We start from the raw sequence: 16,751 nt of genomic DNA on the forward strand, positions 1-16,751 counted from the left end.
CCCCTGTGGAGCGCAGTAAGCAAGCCACCATCTTTTCCACATTCAATATGGCGAGAATATGGGCGTGGTTACGCCTATTGTCGACGCAGCTGCGCAAATTAAGCACATGCGCAGTATCTCCTCCTTTCGAACAGCCTCTTCTATGCTGATGGATACTAGCACGCAGACGAGGTAAGGCGTAGAGCAGGGGTGTCAAACTCATTTGGCATCGTGGGCCACATACGGCCTAGGGAGATGTCAAGTGGGCCGGACCATTAAAATTATACCATGCTCTGCTATAAATAACCCAAATATCATGTCTTTCCTTTGTTTTGGTGTAAAGAAGCACAAGAACATTAGGAAAATATTGAAATTTAATGAACTATCCTTTTACAAAACATTTCATGAAACACCTCATATTTCCTTAGACAAATGTGCAATTGACTTTTATCATTCACAAATATGTATCGCAACTGATCCCACTTATTGTACAAAGGCACAAAACTTTAATTGGTACTGAAAAATATAGTAATGCACTTTAAGATTAAATGAGACTTTTAAAGAAAGGAATTTTTAAACCACTTACACATACGCATATAAAATCTAAATGTAATCCCTGCGTGCACCTTACAAACTAAGGAGAGTGATTTTAAATGTGTAATGAAGAAAGTGTTCGCCTGTCCTGTAAATCTGTAAACTTCATACATGAAACATACATACACATACAATACATACTGAAAATTTATGGAGTTGCTGCTGTTTTCAGTCTGTCTCAGTGATGCGGCTTGTCTTCTACTCTGATGGAAAGAGTGCGCCCCTTAGCGGATAATCCATGAATTGCAGCGAATTAAAAATATTAATTCCATGTCTTTTATGTATTTTTTCCACTTTCAAATTATCCTGCGGGCCTGATCGAACCTCCTTGGGGGCCGGTTCCGGCACGCGGGCCGTATGTTTGACACCCCTGCTTTAGCCAAATGAATCCCAATTGAAAAAGCATATCCAAGTATGTAACCTTAGAAGTCAAAAACAAACACTGAAGTGCATGTCACCGCAATGTTCATAATGTGCAATATTGTATCTTAAAGTATTAAAGCCCAACCAAAAAGTATTTACAGTACGTTATTATGAAAACAATGTATTTGTTTTGAAGTATTAATGCCCAACCTAAAAGTATTTGCAGCCCCAGCCCCCTGACTAATGCACTCTATGATGAAAACGATCTCTTTTTTTGTGTCTATGTGTAATAGGCGTGGCCGAGGCGTGGCTGTGGTCAGAGTTCAAAAGACCCGCCTCCACGCCGCCATTTTTCAAAATGGCGGATGAGCCGGAGGCTGGGCGCGTTGGACTGCTGAGCTGCTCAGAATTGACGATTTCCCGAAGAAAGACCCGACAAACTTCTTCCAGGACAATGCAGCGCGTTCGGTACTTTGTCTTTTGGGGATTTCGTAGCCCCAGTTCTCATTTCAAGAGTGCTTTTTGACGGGAACGTGCTTCATTGGCGTGATGTAGCCCCGACGTGGATGCAAACACAAATGTTTGCTAGCAAGTTGGCTACATTGCGTCACCTATTGCTCTTAATGTTTAAAAAGAAACCCTTCCATTGTGTGTTTCAGTCCCTCAACGAGGACAGACTGCTGGGAAACATCAAGAATGTGGCCATAACGGCCAAAAAGGAGCAGTTTGTCGGCAAAGTGAGTCTTTTTTTTAATAGCTTCTAATTCCTCTACCCGTGTAATTGGATTGGATAACTTTATTATTCCCGTATTCGGGAAATTTTGTTGTCACAGTAATGTTTAGATATCAGCGACCAGTGTTCACGGCTTTCCTAAATTAGCTTGTTTAGCATCATGATACACTCCAATTTTGAATGTAGACACTTTAACTGGGTTGGCGTTGATTTTTAATAGCAAGATCCTGTGTGGGTAACTCACACTAGTGCCATCAAGTGGAGGTGTAAGGAATAAACAGTACACTTCTAGAATACGTATATACCTTTGCCCTTCCCTTTCCTAAAGGAAGACTTCAGGGCTTGGACCTTTTGATTTTTAATTGTGGTTTTGACAAAACCTAAGCGAGACATTCATTCAACCGTAGCACAGGGGTCATTTTTGACTCGTTAAAACAACTATTTTTCCTCCGTCTAAGAGCTTTGTGAGACGTATTTTATTTTTTTGATTGAATGGGAGTCATTTCTGCATCAAAATGGTTAAATAAGCAATGACATAATCATGCTGTGGTGTTTTGCAGAGGTTTAAAGCCACGGAGATGGTGGAAGCTGTCCAAATCTACAAGACCAAAGAAGTCGTGTATGACGTAAGACTTGTTTTTCAGGTTATTTGATTTATTATTTTCATGTCATGTGTACTAAAAATACTCTATTTTGCTTCTCTTCAAGGTCCACCCAAGTTTACCAAATCAACGCTAAAGAAAGGTGACTTTGGAGCGTGGCACAGCCTTTGACACCAACATCTTGAGGGCCCCTATCCAGTATGTTTTCCGAAAAGAGAGATGGGTCCTTCTGATGTTGGTAAAACCCCTTGACCTAACTGGCCCCCGGTCTATTTTTTTTAATGTTGGACTTAGTCTATTGTGCTTTGACCCTCTTTTTTTTCTCCCCAGAATTCCATCCAGTGCCAAGAAGAGATTCATCAATGGAAACACCACCTCATCTTTAAATGCTGGAAGACCTATGTGAACTTCTCAATTACCCCATTTTGTGGGAAAATAAAACCTTTGAAATATACTCATGTATTTTTCTTCATAGAACTAGCAAAAGAATGCAAGGAACATGACATTTTATAATTTTTATTCAAAGAAATACATTTGCACACTTAGGATCACATTGATTGGCATAGCTGGTGTTCTCCACCCGTAGACAAAAGCAACACCAAAAAAAAAAAAGACCATTGAGGGTCTTGGGTCTTTTTTCTCCAAGTGTTTTGACAAATGACACTCAAATCTCTTTTATTGCAATTTCTGATTGAAAAAAAAAAAGAAATCCTCCTCACCTTAGGGATCGCGACATCACCTATAAAATAAGAGGGGGTTAGTAAATTGCAACTTTAGTCAATACAATAATGTGAGATTGGAATGTTTTGACTTGGATACATTACAATATAACCCGGAAATAAGCTGCTTCCGGTAGCCAGCGCTATCGCATTTCGATCTTAATCCATATGAAATATATGCGTCTGACGAAATAGTGCGTGCTTTGTGTGTCTAAAATACAGAAATAGCACTCGTTACTGACACTGCGGCGTAAGAAACGATGCGCCAAATAGGCGTGAAAATACGGTATTAACCTCAGAGCAGAGTTCAGAGACGATGCATCATCTTCAAGTGGGCAACCTGGGAAGATCACCTGGACATCACCATGGACCTGGTGCGTGCAAAAACAAAGAGCAAAAGTTATCATATACAGTGGTACCTCGAGATACGAGCTTTATCCGTTCCGGAAATGAGCTCGTATGACGAGATTCTCGTAACTCGAGCGGGCGTTTTCCATTGAAATGAATGGAAAACAAATTAATTTGTTCCAGGCCTCTGAAAAAACACCAAAAACAGGATATTGGATTGGAAAACATGTTTTATTTCTTCTAATTCGCCATCTATTGACAAAGTAACACATAACTAGTGGTTTAATAGTAATAAAATGTTGGCGGTTTGCCACGCCTCCGCCCTCACGTTCGCTATCGATGGACTTTTTGCTGTTGTATTGCCTTCAAAATATTCCCAAAATGATGCACACAAATGTCCTCACAATAGGATAACGCACGACCACTTGCCAACGAGAAATAGTCTTTAAGGAACGATGGCGGGACCTTTCCTAAGAAAGAATAACAGGGAATGACATAGCTGAGCTTCCCACGTAGTGATTGTGGGTAATGAAGTTTTATTCTGAGAAAGGTTGCCATTGCCTACGGGTGTTGTGTGCAGGAGTATACTTCATTACCCAGAAAGCCCTCTTTTTGCATGCGCGTTGTGCGTTTCCTGGTCCTAGGAGGAACTCGTCTGAATTATTCGTTCCGTGCTCGTAAATATTGTTATACACGAAAGATATGCAAAAAAGACCTGGCTTGGTCGCATCATGAAATTTTGACCGCATAACGGGCGAATTATTCGATCGAAATTTCCCCCGTAAGACGAGCATTTTGTATGACGAGCGGTCGTATGACAAGGTCCCACTGTACAGAGACTGGAGATTCAACAGATGTGTTTAGGTGGGTTTTTTTGGTCATTAGTATTACCTTGATACCTTGGCCCAGTCTCCTCTCCCCTCAAGGGTGTGCATGGTTCTGGACACACGGGAATAGCTGCATCTTGATTGAACCAAGCTATTTGGGAAGCGCAAACAATTATTACAGGAAAGAGAAATCTTCAAGTAAATGATCAAGATAAAGAATGAAAATAAGTTAGTGAATGCTCAGTGCTAATTTCCCCTTTCCAGACAAAGCGATTCAATATACAGACTGATGTTAAAAGCTAGGAGAAAGTCGGCTTGACAATTTTTGTATAAATGATTTTTTTTTTAAAAACAGAATTACAAATTGGAAAAGGGCGTTTAGCAATCGCAGTGAAAACTATCATTACATTCAACACACCTTCACCTGGCAAACTGACCGTTGATATCTCGGCTTTGTTTGATAAAATGAAGTCTTCCCCCACGACTCAATAATGGAAGGAGAATACGGACAAAATACTTTTGAAGTCAAATGTCGTGAGGCTAATGCTAAGCTAGCTAGTGACATGCCAAGGAGCCCATACTTCAAATGTCGACGGTGTGTTCGACCTGGCAATAAACTAACAGATTTGTTGGCGTTTTGGCTCAATTGATTCCTAGAAAAATCTCCCGGTAGGGTGTTAAAAATGCACATAGGCCAGTAAATTGCTCTAGTCTAGAGCTTACCTCGTTTGGGTGCTAGTCGTTCGACCGACGGCATGGAAATGGCTGCTAAAGGGACGCGATGCTGCGCAGGCGCATAATTTAAGCACCTGCGTCACCAATGGGCGTAACCACGCCCATAGGAGGTGATTTGTCCTCCCGACTCAATGACCATGTTTGGAAGATGACGTACTATAGTCGCCATTTTTGTAGTCTTGATGCTGTAAAAGAGTGTGTTCGGTTTTTTTTTTATATAAAAAGCCTTACTTTGCATGGTCATTTTTTAAAAATAAAAAGCCTTACTATACATGGTCATTTTTTAAAGAAAAAAGCCTTACTATACATGGTCATTTTTTACAAATTAAAAAGCCTTACTATATACTATGTCGTATTTTAAGAAAAAAGCCTTACTATACTATGTCGTTTTTTAGGAAAAAAGCCTTACTATATACACTATGTCGTTTTTTAGGAAAAAAGCCTTACTATACTATGTCGTTTTTTAGGAAAAAAAGCCTTACTATACTATGTCGTTTTTCAAGAAAAAAAGCCTTACTGTACTATTTGCTTGTGCAGCTCGCTACAGATAGTTTGGTAGCTCTGGCTAGTCCACTCTATCACTAGCCAATCATAGTTTGTGAAAGCGATGACGTATTCCTACCCCTGTGAGAAAGCCTCGGTGTCGCCAACTCGAAATCTGATTGGTTAAAGCAACAGTTTTATGGATGCGTATTTTATGCTGCAGGGCCTGCAGAACTGATTGTGAAAGCCTCCAGGTTGATGTCTGATTCTGGCAACAAATAATGGCTGAAATGTGATTGGTTAAATGCTTAAATATGAAAACACATCTGGAAGCAGCACAACCAGTGGAAAAGCAATGAAAGGAAGCTGACAGACAATTTGGAATTATTTAATAAGTATTCATGGACAAAATATAATTAACAGTCTGTTTTTCAGATATTTTTTAGGCCAGCAGAGAAGGCCTTGCAGTCCCTGACGGTCCACCGCTGCTAAAACTATAGGTGAATAACCACGACGTAGGGACAATGTTTTTATGGTAGCAAGGTATTACTGTACATCTTTAGACTGAAAGTGAACATAGTAATGCATTTTAGAATCTTTTTTAAAATTTGAAACACTTTATAAATTTTTAACAAAAAAACATATTTAAATAATTTATTTTCAATCATTTTTGATGATAAAGTCTTTGACATTTTTTTAAAACTCTTGATGCCCCAACAAATGAACACTTCAGTGGCCTAACCTGCTTGCAGTTTCTGCTGACAGCCTTTTCCGGGGTGGGTTCGAGCAGCTGGTTAGACGTATTCACATTTCACAGGGACGACTGGTCGTCCATGGGGGAGGTCGGTAGCCCAACTTTACCTCTATCTAATATCAAAGGTGGAAAAACTATAAAACATTTTCATTCAAATCCTCACAAGTGGAACCTGACAAAAGACTAGGTAAATTGGTTCATTTAAGTGTAACTATGATGAATGTATGAGGTCACGTGACCTTTGGAGCTTTTCTTGTCTTTCCTGTGAAAAAGAGTGACGAATGTTTTGGAGCGCCGCAACTTCGGTTTGTCTTCTGGGTTGGGAATATCCTGGTTTTCCTTTTTCTTCTTCTGCGTTTCTACAACAACAAGCAGTAAACATGAAGAGCATTCACCACAACCCAGTTCAAGTTTGTTTTTTTACCCCCTATTTTTTTTGCATTTACTCTTAATTTTACAATTTTGTATTAGTTGTCTTTTTAATAGGTGCAAATAAATGTTTGAAGTGTTTAAAAAATCTATGTTCCCTTTTGTTTTTTGTTTTCCTTTTTCATCAATTTTTCAGTCACTCATTTATTTGTTTTTTTTTCATATATTTTGATTATGCTTAAACAGATTTAAAACTTCATTTTTCATTGATTTTGTAAATTAATGTTTTTTTGCATTTTGGAATTGAATTTAAGTTTTTTTCCAATTCTACTTTTTCACTTTTAGGTGACTTGATGTGGTCCGCATGTTTTTAAATATATATAATATTTTTCCAATTTAAATTTCATTCAGTGAAATCCCACATTGACACCTTCCTAAAAGTATTACCCAACCCATTTTTACATTGATTTTAATAAAGGTAAAAAAGATTCAAGAACTAGGTTTTTTTAGAACTACTTTTTGTATTTTTTGTATGTATTTCAAAAAGCTGCCATTCAGTGAAATCTACATCACCTGATACAGTAATGTGACTCTGTGACCGGGCGATGGCCTTGCCGGGGTGACTCAGGTCTGTGAGAAAGTCCGTCTGAGTGGTCGCTGGACACTGATGCCACCCTACATTGGCTCTCCCATGTATGAGCGTGTCCTTGAGCAGCAGCGTGGCGCCCACCGTGTGAGTAGCGGCGAAAGGCAGCTCCATCTGGATGGAGGTGGCGCGTGGGGCCTCAACGTTGTGACCGCTGAAAGAGCCCACCGGGGTTCCAGACGACAAAGACGAGACAGAGGATTCTGAGTCATATCCTCTGAAGAAACCCGACGACGACCGGTCAGAACCTGTCAAATCAAACATAGGGGATGTACGACCAAATTCTGATACGTTGTCACCCCAATTATAGGTGGCCTTTAAATTAGCCAGATAGTTTAGTGAAAACATCTGGAGCAATCAAAGCAAAAATGTCTCTTTTTGGTGAAAAAAAGGCCATATTTCCTGAAAAATTAACCCATTTGCTGTTCGTGATAACTTTTTTCTTTAAAAAAAATGTTCGGAGTACTCATTTTATGTCAGGGGTCTCGAACTCAATTTACCTGGGGGCCGCTAGAGGCCGAGTCTGGGTGAGACTGGGCCGCATCAGGATTTCCACAAGAAAAGCACTGATAAAACTTTCCAACGTTATCAAATATCTTTATTTTTTAACAAAAAATAATGAATTAAATAAATTAACTTAAAGATGAATAAAAAATAAATCAATCAGTAATATAAAACCAAATAATACTAATGAGCATATAGTAGATATACACTGGCTGGCTAAGTAGAGAAAATGAATTATTTTTATTCCGTTTCAAATGTCTGTATTAACAGCTCTTTAACCTTTAACTTTCTGAACTTGAATGGAACATTGAACATTAAATATTCTGAACACGGCTTCTTTTGCCTACTCCTTGCTGCTAGAGACCTGGCAGCGCTTCTTCTCACATAGTCACATTTGGCTTGAGGGAGGAAGCAGTGGAGACCCTCAGTAGAGCTTGAAGATGCTCATCAGTAAGTCTGGACCTGTACTTGGACTTATTGAAGTTCAAGGTGGAGAAGAGCTTCTCACACAAGTATGTGCTCCCAAAAAGGCACATGGTCCGCTTGAACCTTCGGGAAAGTTCAGGGAAGCTGGGGGTCAACTCTCTCAAAAATTGCCCAAGCTTGTCTGCTTCTCCACTCACCTCCCTGAACTTGGCTTTGAGTGCAGAGTTGCACTGCAGGTCAATGAGCTCCATTTGAAGCTCAGGAGGGGCATCTTGCACATCAAAGGAGAAGGGGTCCGCAAAAATTTGAAATGTGGCTTTGTGTGTCTTGAAGTCTGCAAATCTGTCATCAAATTCCTCCTGTAGCTTCGAAATGGCCTCAACATACTTCTCACCACTGAATGGTGTGCCTGCATCCACGAGAGCCTTGCATGCTGGGAAATGGCAAAGGTTTGTCTGAGAGAGCTGGGCTTTCCATAACACAAGTTTAGTGCAGAATGCTCTCACGTTGTCATAGGCAGCACTGACAAGTTGCCCCTGGCCTTGTAGCTTCTTGTTCAGTACATTAAGCTCATGTGTGATATCAACAAGAAAAGCCAAGTCCATGAGCCATTTGGGATCACTTAGCACAGGATCAATCAACTCACAAACGGCGTAGCTAGCTTTGACTGCTGCATTACTGTCTTTGGTAGCCTTCTTGAAGAGATCCTGTTGCCTCAGAAGACGTGTTTTAAGACTGGCAACCTGGTTGGCTCTCTCATCTCCCTGGTATTTTTCGTACTCCTCAGCATGTCTCATAGTACAATTACGTTTCAAATTGTATTCCTTGTGCACCGCAACTTTTTCAGTGTAAATGAGACACGTCGGGGTGCCCCTGTGTTCAACAAAGAAATATTGCACTCCCCACTTTTCTTGAAACTGTCTGTGCTCATCACCGACCTTTCTCTTCACGGCAGGCTTTGAAAGAGACATCTCTGGGGCTCTGTAATATGTTTTTCCACTTGGAATGAGTCTCGGGTTGATCTTTCACATTCAGTCGCGCGGGTTTGTGGCGCATGTGCACTTTCGCTCTCCGTTTCAATCGCGGAGATGGCTACAGACACTGACACAGGCTGGATCACGGATCATAGCGCCTCATTCAGTTCTATGCTGAGAGCAGCGGAGGAGTGTGCGCGCCGAGCGGAGTGATCGGCCTCTCGGCTTCTCCTCCGCCCAGCTGATTGGAGGAATGAATGAGTGAGTGAGCGAGGCACTGGACAGCCCGGCCGATGTCCCGCCCTCCAGAGCCGTATACCTCACCGTGATTGGTTCATTCAGCTCCGAACCAAAGTTCCCTCTAATTTTTTGTTGGTCTGAGCAGAAAGACAACCTCCCTGAGCGCACTGAGTACCAGTGTGAGCGACATCATCGGTACTCGGATGATTCGCCTAAAGACGTTTCGCCGACGGACGTTTGACAGACGGGCAGGTCGCCGAATGGACGTTCCACCGAACGTTCATTCGGCCGAACGGAAGTTTCGCCGAAACGGGATTCGAACGCTCGCCCCGCCGGATCGTGTGTGTACAAGTTTTTCAACCTCGGCCCGCGGGCCATATACGGCCCGTTAGGATTTTTAATCCGGCCCGCCGCCGGTGTTGTCCAAATTATAGTAAAAATCAATGTTCGTCTACCATCAATGGCAGTCCGGGAATAAGCACTCTTGGGCAGGCAGATGTAGCAGAACCGAGCCGTAAAATGACAGCAATCGGGTCAAATCCATCCTAAAACAGCATTTAATGATTAAATACAAATACTGGATGATATCGCGATGGAGGCAAAAAAACGTCTATAGACGTCCATTCGCCAAACGGCTCAAAATGCTCTCAAATTCGGTCAAATCCAGCTGAAAACAGCGTTTAATGATTAAATACAAATACTAGTATTTGTATTTAATCATTAAACTAACAAACGTCCGTCGGCGAAACGTCTTTAGGCGAATCATCCGGTCACGACATCATCATTGCTCGCTATCGGCACACCAGTATCACACCTGCCGCAAGCAGGTGCATGTCAATGTTCCCTCTAATTTTTCATGTAAAACATGCTGTAAAACAAGAAAAACATGAGTGGACAGAGCTACTGCCACTGGCTGCCACTTAAACTGCGCCATCATGGGGAAAGGGGTAAAAAAAAAAAAAAAAAAAAAAAACATTATCGATCTTTCATATTAAGACGGGGGCCGCAAATTATCGTCCCGCGGGCCGCAGTTGGCCCGCGGGCCGCAAGTTTGAGACCCCTGTTTTATGTATTGCTGAAACTTAAATGCTTAAACTACCCCAACAATGAGGCTATAATTAATGTTAAGGTTAGTGTGAATCTGCTGTAGCATTAAAAACATGTGATTGTGTGTTTGAACACGCATACAACCTGCAGAAGGGCAGCCAAGATTAATTTTCCCAATGTTCCAAGTATGTTTTGTGAGAATTCTAAGCAGTTTGACCTCTTGTCCTATAAATCGTTTAAGCCTCTCAGATAGGACATGAGCTAAGAATGATCCATCACTTATTCCTTTTGTAGAATCTGATATAATTCTTTGAATGTTCATCTCCAAGAGACACAGATGTCAGCTCAGGTTTTGAACCGGGTCAAAAGACCCTTCTTTACTTTATGTAAAATCAAGAAGCCTTTCCAGCAGTATTCAAAACATGTTTTAAAATACAGGCTTACACTGTTTTAGTGGTAAAGGTCAACATACATTTGTCCAGCCAGCTGTACTCGGCAACAATCTCCTTGTATGCAGGATATCTTCCAGTTTCCTGTAACAACACACAATCAAGTAAAAAGTCTACACATTCCTGTGTCGTCATTGTCCGGCACTACGCTTAGCTACCTCGGTGGTCTTTTCAAATGACACGTTTTGTTTTTGCAAGATATTATCAATAATTTCAACATTAGTTTTTTAACCACGGCTCAAAAAAAGAAAAAACTATTTATAATGTGGATGTAAATGGGTGAACACACTTGTGTGCTGTTTTCGAATTGCATTTTGTAGGGTATTTATGCAGTTTTTCTTGTTTTTAACTATTTGACACATTTTAAGTTAAATTTAATTATGGCTTTATGAAAGAGTTGACTGAATGCCACAAGCCCCCTGATGTTGTAGTGGTTCACTTGCCTGACTTCGGTGCGGGCAGACGTAGGTTCGATTCCCGCTGGTGGCAGTATGATTGTGAGTGAATGGTCGCCTGGAATCAAGCCCGCTCTGAAGTCAGGCGAGTGAACCACTACAACATCAGGGGGCTTGTGGCATTCAGTCAACTCTTTCATAAAGCCATAAGCCACGTGACCTATGTCTGAACTCTTCTGAGTCAAACTAAAACAGACATAATAAAGTCTCAGGACCCTTTTGCAGGTGTTTGAATTACACGTGCCAACTGTGTACACCACTGAAGCTTTTCACAGTACTTGATTTACTGTGTTTGTGGTTTTAACAAGAAGAAAATATTAATCATAAATGTTGAAATAAAAAACACTGCTTGTGATTTGTCCATTTGAGAATATACGTACAATAACTCAACCAAAATTGTTGGTTTCACTTTCTATATCAAATTGCCAAAAGAAAACATTTTCACAACATAGTATTGTATTTTTTAAGTACAGTGGTACCTCGACATACGAGCTTAATCCGTTCCGGGACTGAGCTCGTATGACAAGTTTCTCGTAACTCGAGGTAAAGTTTCCCATTGAAATGAATGGGAAACAAATTAATTCGTTCCAACTCTCTGAAAAAAACACCAAAAACAGGATATTGGATTGAAAAAAATGTTTAATTTCTTATAATTCGCCATATATTGACAAAGTAATAAATAACGAGTGGTTTAATAGAAATAGTGTTTAATCTAACTAAAATTGGGCGGATTTCGCCGAGGGGAGAGGGGCTTCGTTTTTTTTTTTCTTCCACACAACGCACTCGTAAACAGAACAAACACTCCACCCTCACGTTCGCTATCGATGGGCTGTTTGCTGTCGTACTATTCCCTTCAAAATATTCCGAAAATGATGCACACAAATGTCCTCACAATCGGAGAACGCACGACCACTTGCCAACGAGCAGCAGTCTTATCAGCGATCGCACCGCTGCTCATGGGAGCTTCGGGGGCGCTGGCTAGCGGCTCATTTTAGCTTGTAGCATCTGTGTTCGCATCCCCTCGAACGGCGACTATGATAGAGTTGCTACCGGGGATGCTGTTGCGAGCCAGTGCCCCCGATGTTCTTATGAGCAGCCAACGAGCAGAGTCTTTTATCAGCGATCGCCCCGCTGCTCATGGGAGCTTCAGGGGCGCTGGCTAGCGGCTCCTTTTAGCTTGTAGCATCTGTGTTCGCATCCCCTCGAACGGCGCCTATGATAGAGTTGCTACCGGGGATGCTGTTGCGAGCACGAGTATACTTCATTACCCAGAAAGCCCTCTTTTGCCCGCGCATGGGCGTTGTGCGTTTCCTGGTCTGAATAGCTCATCCGGTGCTCGTAAATATTGTTATACGTACACGAAAGATATGCAAAAAAAAAATGCCATGGCCACCTGGCTTGGTCGCATAACGAAATTTTGACCGCATCACGGGCGAATTATTCGATCGAAATTTCCCCCGTAAGACGAGCATTTTGTATGATGAGCGGTCGTATGACGAGGTACCACTGTAGTACTATATGTATGTGTCTGGCATTGAGTGATCATGTTTCACTGCCATTTATGGCGATAAAAATCCAATCCAATTTGACTGGGGTCAAAGTGGATGCTTTAGCTTTCAAGAGGGAGGCAATGAGTTAATACATTTAAGTACGTTATCTTTTTAAACCGATTCTAATGCTCCATTTGACAAATGAAACTAAAACGGTTTAGGGTGGCCCTAGCGCCCTTAGATTTTTCTGAGCGGCCATTTAAATGTTAACGATTGTACAAGCTGTACACTAACAAGTTGTCATTGTCGCTAAGTGTTCCCATAAAAAAAGATCCAATCAAATATTTACAAGATTCAGGGGTGACCTTACCTGTGTATTGTTTGTACATGAATTGCATCTATAATAGGGCTGCTAGCTGGAAGTAGAACATGAGGGAAAATTGGAACCTGATTCCAGCCCTCCTATCAATAATGTACACGGACCCAGTTCACAACGTGCAAGCTGAGATGAATAGCTCTTGAACTCACCAGGGTGACTCAACAAAAAAGTGAATGCGGTCAAGCAGAATTTTAATCAAGAAAAATTCTCACCCTGATGCTTAACACGACGTGCGCGTGGCTCTTGAGGACCCCCACGGCGCCACAGTGTGTGATGTCATCAAAGCTGACCCCGTTGGCCGACAGGATCTGATCTCCCATCTTGATACCTTGTCGCTCCGCTAAGCCACCTGGGTCCATCCTGACAATTAAGCATCAGATTTAATAACCCACTTTCATGGATTTTTACACACCAATTAAATAATAGAATAATATCGTATTCAGAAATAAAGGATCAAGATTCACACAGATACATACATTTTGAAATTGTACCAAAAATGTGAAACAACAACGTCACGAGTAAGAGCCAGCAGAGGACGTATGCTTTAACTGAAAAGGAGTATGTAGATGAGTTCTTATTGGTTTTATCATGGATTACAAAATTCAAAGTGGGTTACAAGTCCCGAAAATATGAGATTGCACCATACAAGTTAAAACCGGAGGCTGAAGCACCATTAACCGCCCCCGTGATTCAGAAATTGTGATAAATGCATCTTGAGCTCCATTCACATAGGATCTACTGAAAGGTAAATATTTTACATGTATAACTCTTGACTCCACAAGAAAAATCTGGTGATTAAAAAAACTTAAAATCAAAACTGAGATTGCTTAATGGTGCAGTTTTGACAATGCTGATCAGGGAAACAACACCGGCTAAAGCCTTGTTTTGGTTCCCATCCCATTGACTAGAGCAGCTAGACCACATGATAGCCATCTAACACGGGTATATTTTACTGCAGTTTATCTAAAAAATAAAAATAAAAACTCCTGGCTACAATTTCTTTATTATTTGGTCAAAGCAGTCTTGAGGAAAACATTTTAATTAAAACAACAGAATAAACAATTTACCACCTGCTAGGTACACTTCCTTGTATTTGTCCAATACAGTTCTTTGCCGGGTCGGATGGAAAAAAATAGATGCTTATTTCGTCAGTGCCCGTGTTGTTCCAATTTGCTACACAAGACGTATTATAATCATTTACTGATGAGACTGATAAAACGATTGAAGTTCTTGGGGAAAAAAATACTAAAACGCAGGCCCCCAGAGTAATGAAACTAAAGAGAAGAGGACGTGTAGTCCATCGTTCATTACGCCACTCGGTAGAAGTACTGTAACCGCCTTAACAATTGATTTTAATTACCTGGACACGTAGATTCCCATTCCAAACTCTCGTCCTCCTCGAATGTTGAAGCCCAGGTAGCAGTCATTGGACGTGGTGAAGAGGTGAACAGTTCTACAGAGGGCGCTGTTCGAGGCAGCTTCGGAAAGCGAGCGTCCGCTGTCCATCATCACCATTCGTCTGTGTATCAAGTCCACCCTATAACAATGTTTTTCAGATGTTGTGGTAATGGTTAGTTCTGTTGCCAAGTTTTTTTTTCCCCAAACTGTAGCTTTTTGTTTTCCTTATTCCATTAAGGAATTATATTTCTCTATTCTGTTTGATTGTATCACTCTCTCATTTTGATTTTCCTTGGCTGGATTGAAAGTGATAAATAAATTCCTTGTGTTTCCACTCACCACATAATCTTCTCCTCAGCGTAGCATATGTCAGGGATTTTACCCACAGACCTCACTGCCATCCTCAGACGGACATTTCCCGTCAGGACCTTGACAGCACTGCTCATGCTGATGTCCTCCAGGCTCACACCATTCACCTCCACGACCTGGTCCCCCACAGCTAGGCCGGCCCGAGCTGGGTCAGAGAACCCGTAAATAGGTAAATGGGTACTTCACTATAACGGAGAGAACCTTCCTGCTAACCTGCGGAGCTGCGCGCTTCCACCTTGCTGACAAAAATCCCCAGTCCATGTTCTGATCCGCCTCGCACGCTGAAACCGAGACGCTCATCCACTGTCCTGTCCACTGTCACCGTGTGGATTTCGTTGGTGTCATCGCTGCCTAAAAATACCAAATTTCTCTTATCACTTTTCAATTACAGCATTTTCTCCTTTCAAATAGTGTACCGTATTCTCGCATATAAGCCGCCCCGCGTATAAGCCACACCCTTAAAATCACCTTAAAAATCATTGAATTTTACAATTTCTCGGTAATAAGCCGTCTCCTGATTCACATTTTTCACCTCCATATTTATGGTTTTAATAGTGAGTACAAATGTGTTACGTTGAAGGGAAAATCTTGAGAAAAATCATCACACGTAGTATGTCTGAGATACTGTATGAGTCAAAAGCACATTAGCTGTACCCTTGATTCAGTCATCTTTTTTTTGTTACAAATACGGCTTATATGTGAGAAAATACACTAGTTATGCCACTTTCTTACCCAGTACAGGAGGATTGATGAAGATGACTGCTGGAGATGAAGACCTCTGTCTGTGTCCTTGTTGTTGCCTCTTCAGCGTATAGCTGTGGGACCCCCGGTTGTGGACGTGGGGGTGCCGGCCCCTGTTTGGCATCTCGCTCCGGGAGTGAGCCATGGAGACTGTGTTTACAAGCCTCCCTTCAGTCATTCAAACCTTTTTGAGGTATAAAACAAAATAACTGAAAGGAGGAATTCCTCTCTTTGGAACTGCATGACTGTCTTTTTGTATCGCTCTCTCTCTCTCTGTTTGTGGAGGCCAAATTGAAAATAGACATAGTGCTTCCCCCTCCAGCCATGTTTAATTAACAAGGGTGTCTGATGTGACGAGCTACCCTGGGGAGATCCTGTGACTTTTTCTGGGTCTTAGAAGTCCATTTATCTCAATATTCTATCATGAACAAGAATATTAATTCATTATGGAGGAAAGATGGTGAGAAAAGCATGGGAATGATTTGACTTTAAGATAAAGACAAAATAAATAGACCCAAGACACAGCTGGCGATAATTAGATAGTAGAGAAGTTGTTTGGCCACATACAAGGAGAAGTTAACAACAAGTGACATGAATTGGCAATCGTAAAGACAAAAAACACACTGTGGCACAAACCACGATGAACCAAACAAACAAAAAGACTGATCTAGTGTCAAGAATGAAAATAAACCAAAACACACTAATCAAGCGTAAACCGTGACATATGGTGGGATATAATGAAGGATTATAATTCGGCTAGATGATGTCAGGCTCTCTATCTTTTCACGTTTAATTACTAAAAATAAAGCAGAGAGTTAATGTTTAAACTGCGCCAAAGTTAACGATTTAATGCTTACCAGTAGAAGCATTCGTCGTAACAATAAGGTGGCAAACACCACTATCTAGTGGCCACAAGTGGTCTGTCTCATTAGTGCAGTCGGTTCTTCTTGACAGTCTACGGGCCAACCGGCCCGGCCGTCGTCGCTTGTCGGCCATTTTGCGTCAGTGCCATTTGATAAACATTGCAATCATTAGCGCGTATACTTTGAAAATTATATAGATATATTTTTTTAAAACTGATTTTTAAACGACTTGGTTTCTCACAATCGTCAGAAATATAAATTCCT

The 16,751-nt window shown here is 41.3% G+C and overlaps 1 protein-coding gene and 2 long non-coding RNA genes across 8 annotated transcripts; 1 reads left to right on the forward strand and 2 right to left on the reverse strand.

Moving 5' to 3' along the window:
* On the forward strand, positions 1-2,725 carry LOC144084670 (uncharacterized). Of its 3 annotated transcripts, XR_013303871.1 has the most exons (6): positions 1-15; positions 1,230-1,404; positions 1,596-1,673; positions 2,230-2,295; positions 2,378-2,509; positions 2,602-2,725. It is a non-coding gene; the product is annotated as an uncharacterized LOC144084670 (long non-coding RNA). The 3 variants fall into 3 exon arrangements; XR_013303870.1 differs by lacking the exon at positions 1-15 and having other exon boundaries at positions 925-1,404; XR_013303872.1 differs by lacking the exon at positions 1-15 and having other exon boundaries at positions 926-1,404; positions 2,378-2,469.
* A 46-nt stretch (positions 2,726-2,771) lies between these two features.
* Positions 2,772-5,249, reverse strand: LOC144084671 (uncharacterized). 2 transcript variants are annotated; one of them, XR_013303874.1, is made up of 4 exons: positions 4,889-5,249; positions 4,230-4,316; positions 3,096-3,361; positions 2,772-3,010 (listed from the first exon to the last, which is right to left on the reverse strand). It is a non-coding gene; the product is annotated as an uncharacterized LOC144084671 (long non-coding RNA). The 2 variants fall into 2 exon arrangements; XR_013303873.1 differs by having other exon boundaries at positions 2,930-3,361; positions 4,889-5,221.
* Positions 5,250-5,755: 506 nt separating this feature from the next.
* On the reverse strand, positions 5,756-16,647 carry LOC144084669 (PDZ domain-containing protein 7-like). 3 transcript variants are annotated; one of them, XM_077613299.1, is made up of 9 exons: positions 16,482-16,647; positions 15,616-15,808; positions 15,097-15,234; positions 14,854-15,028; positions 14,477-14,653; positions 13,329-13,476; positions 10,816-10,876; positions 7,080-7,400; positions 5,756-6,496 (listed from the first exon to the last, which is right to left on the reverse strand). In XM_077613299.1, the coding sequence occupies exons 2-9, from the start codon at positions 15,800-15,802 to the stop codon at positions 6,339-6,341; spliced, it is 1,365 nt and encodes a 454-aa protein (XP_077469425.1). In that variant the 5' UTR covers positions 15,803-15,808; positions 16,482-16,647; the 3' UTR covers positions 5,756-6,338. The 3 variants fall into 3 exon arrangements, with proteins under 3 accessions (XP_077469425.1, XP_077469427.1, XP_077469426.1); XM_077613301.1 differs by having other exon boundaries at positions 7,080-7,306; positions 10,788-10,876; XM_077613300.1 differs by having other exon boundaries at positions 15,616-15,774; positions 16,482-16,525.
* Between the last annotated feature and the right edge of the window lie 104 nt (positions 16,648-16,751).

The sequence above is a fragment of the Stigmatopora argus genome, chromosome 11 (genome assembly GCF_051989625.1).
Source record: "Stigmatopora argus isolate UIUO_Sarg chromosome 11, RoL_Sarg_1.0, whole genome shotgun sequence".
Classification (NCBI taxonomy): Eukaryota; Metazoa; Chordata; class Actinopteri; order Syngnathiformes; family Syngnathidae; genus Stigmatopora; species Stigmatopora argus.

Bases quoted from the DNA above. Each gene is read 5' to 3' on its own strand.
- LOC144084669 (XM_077613299.1), bottom strand. From the start codon at position 15,802: ATGACTGAAGGGAGGCTTGTAAACACAGTCTCCATGGCTCACTCCCGG. The intron at 15,029-15,096 runs GTTAGCAGGAAG...TCTCTGACCCAG, and splicing joins GGAAGCGCGCAGCTCCGCAG to CTCGGGCCGGCCTAGCTGTG. The intron at 7,401-10,815 runs GTATGTTGACCT...TTGATTTGACAG, and splicing joins GTACAGCTGGCTGGACAAAT to GTTCTGACCGGTCGTCGTCG.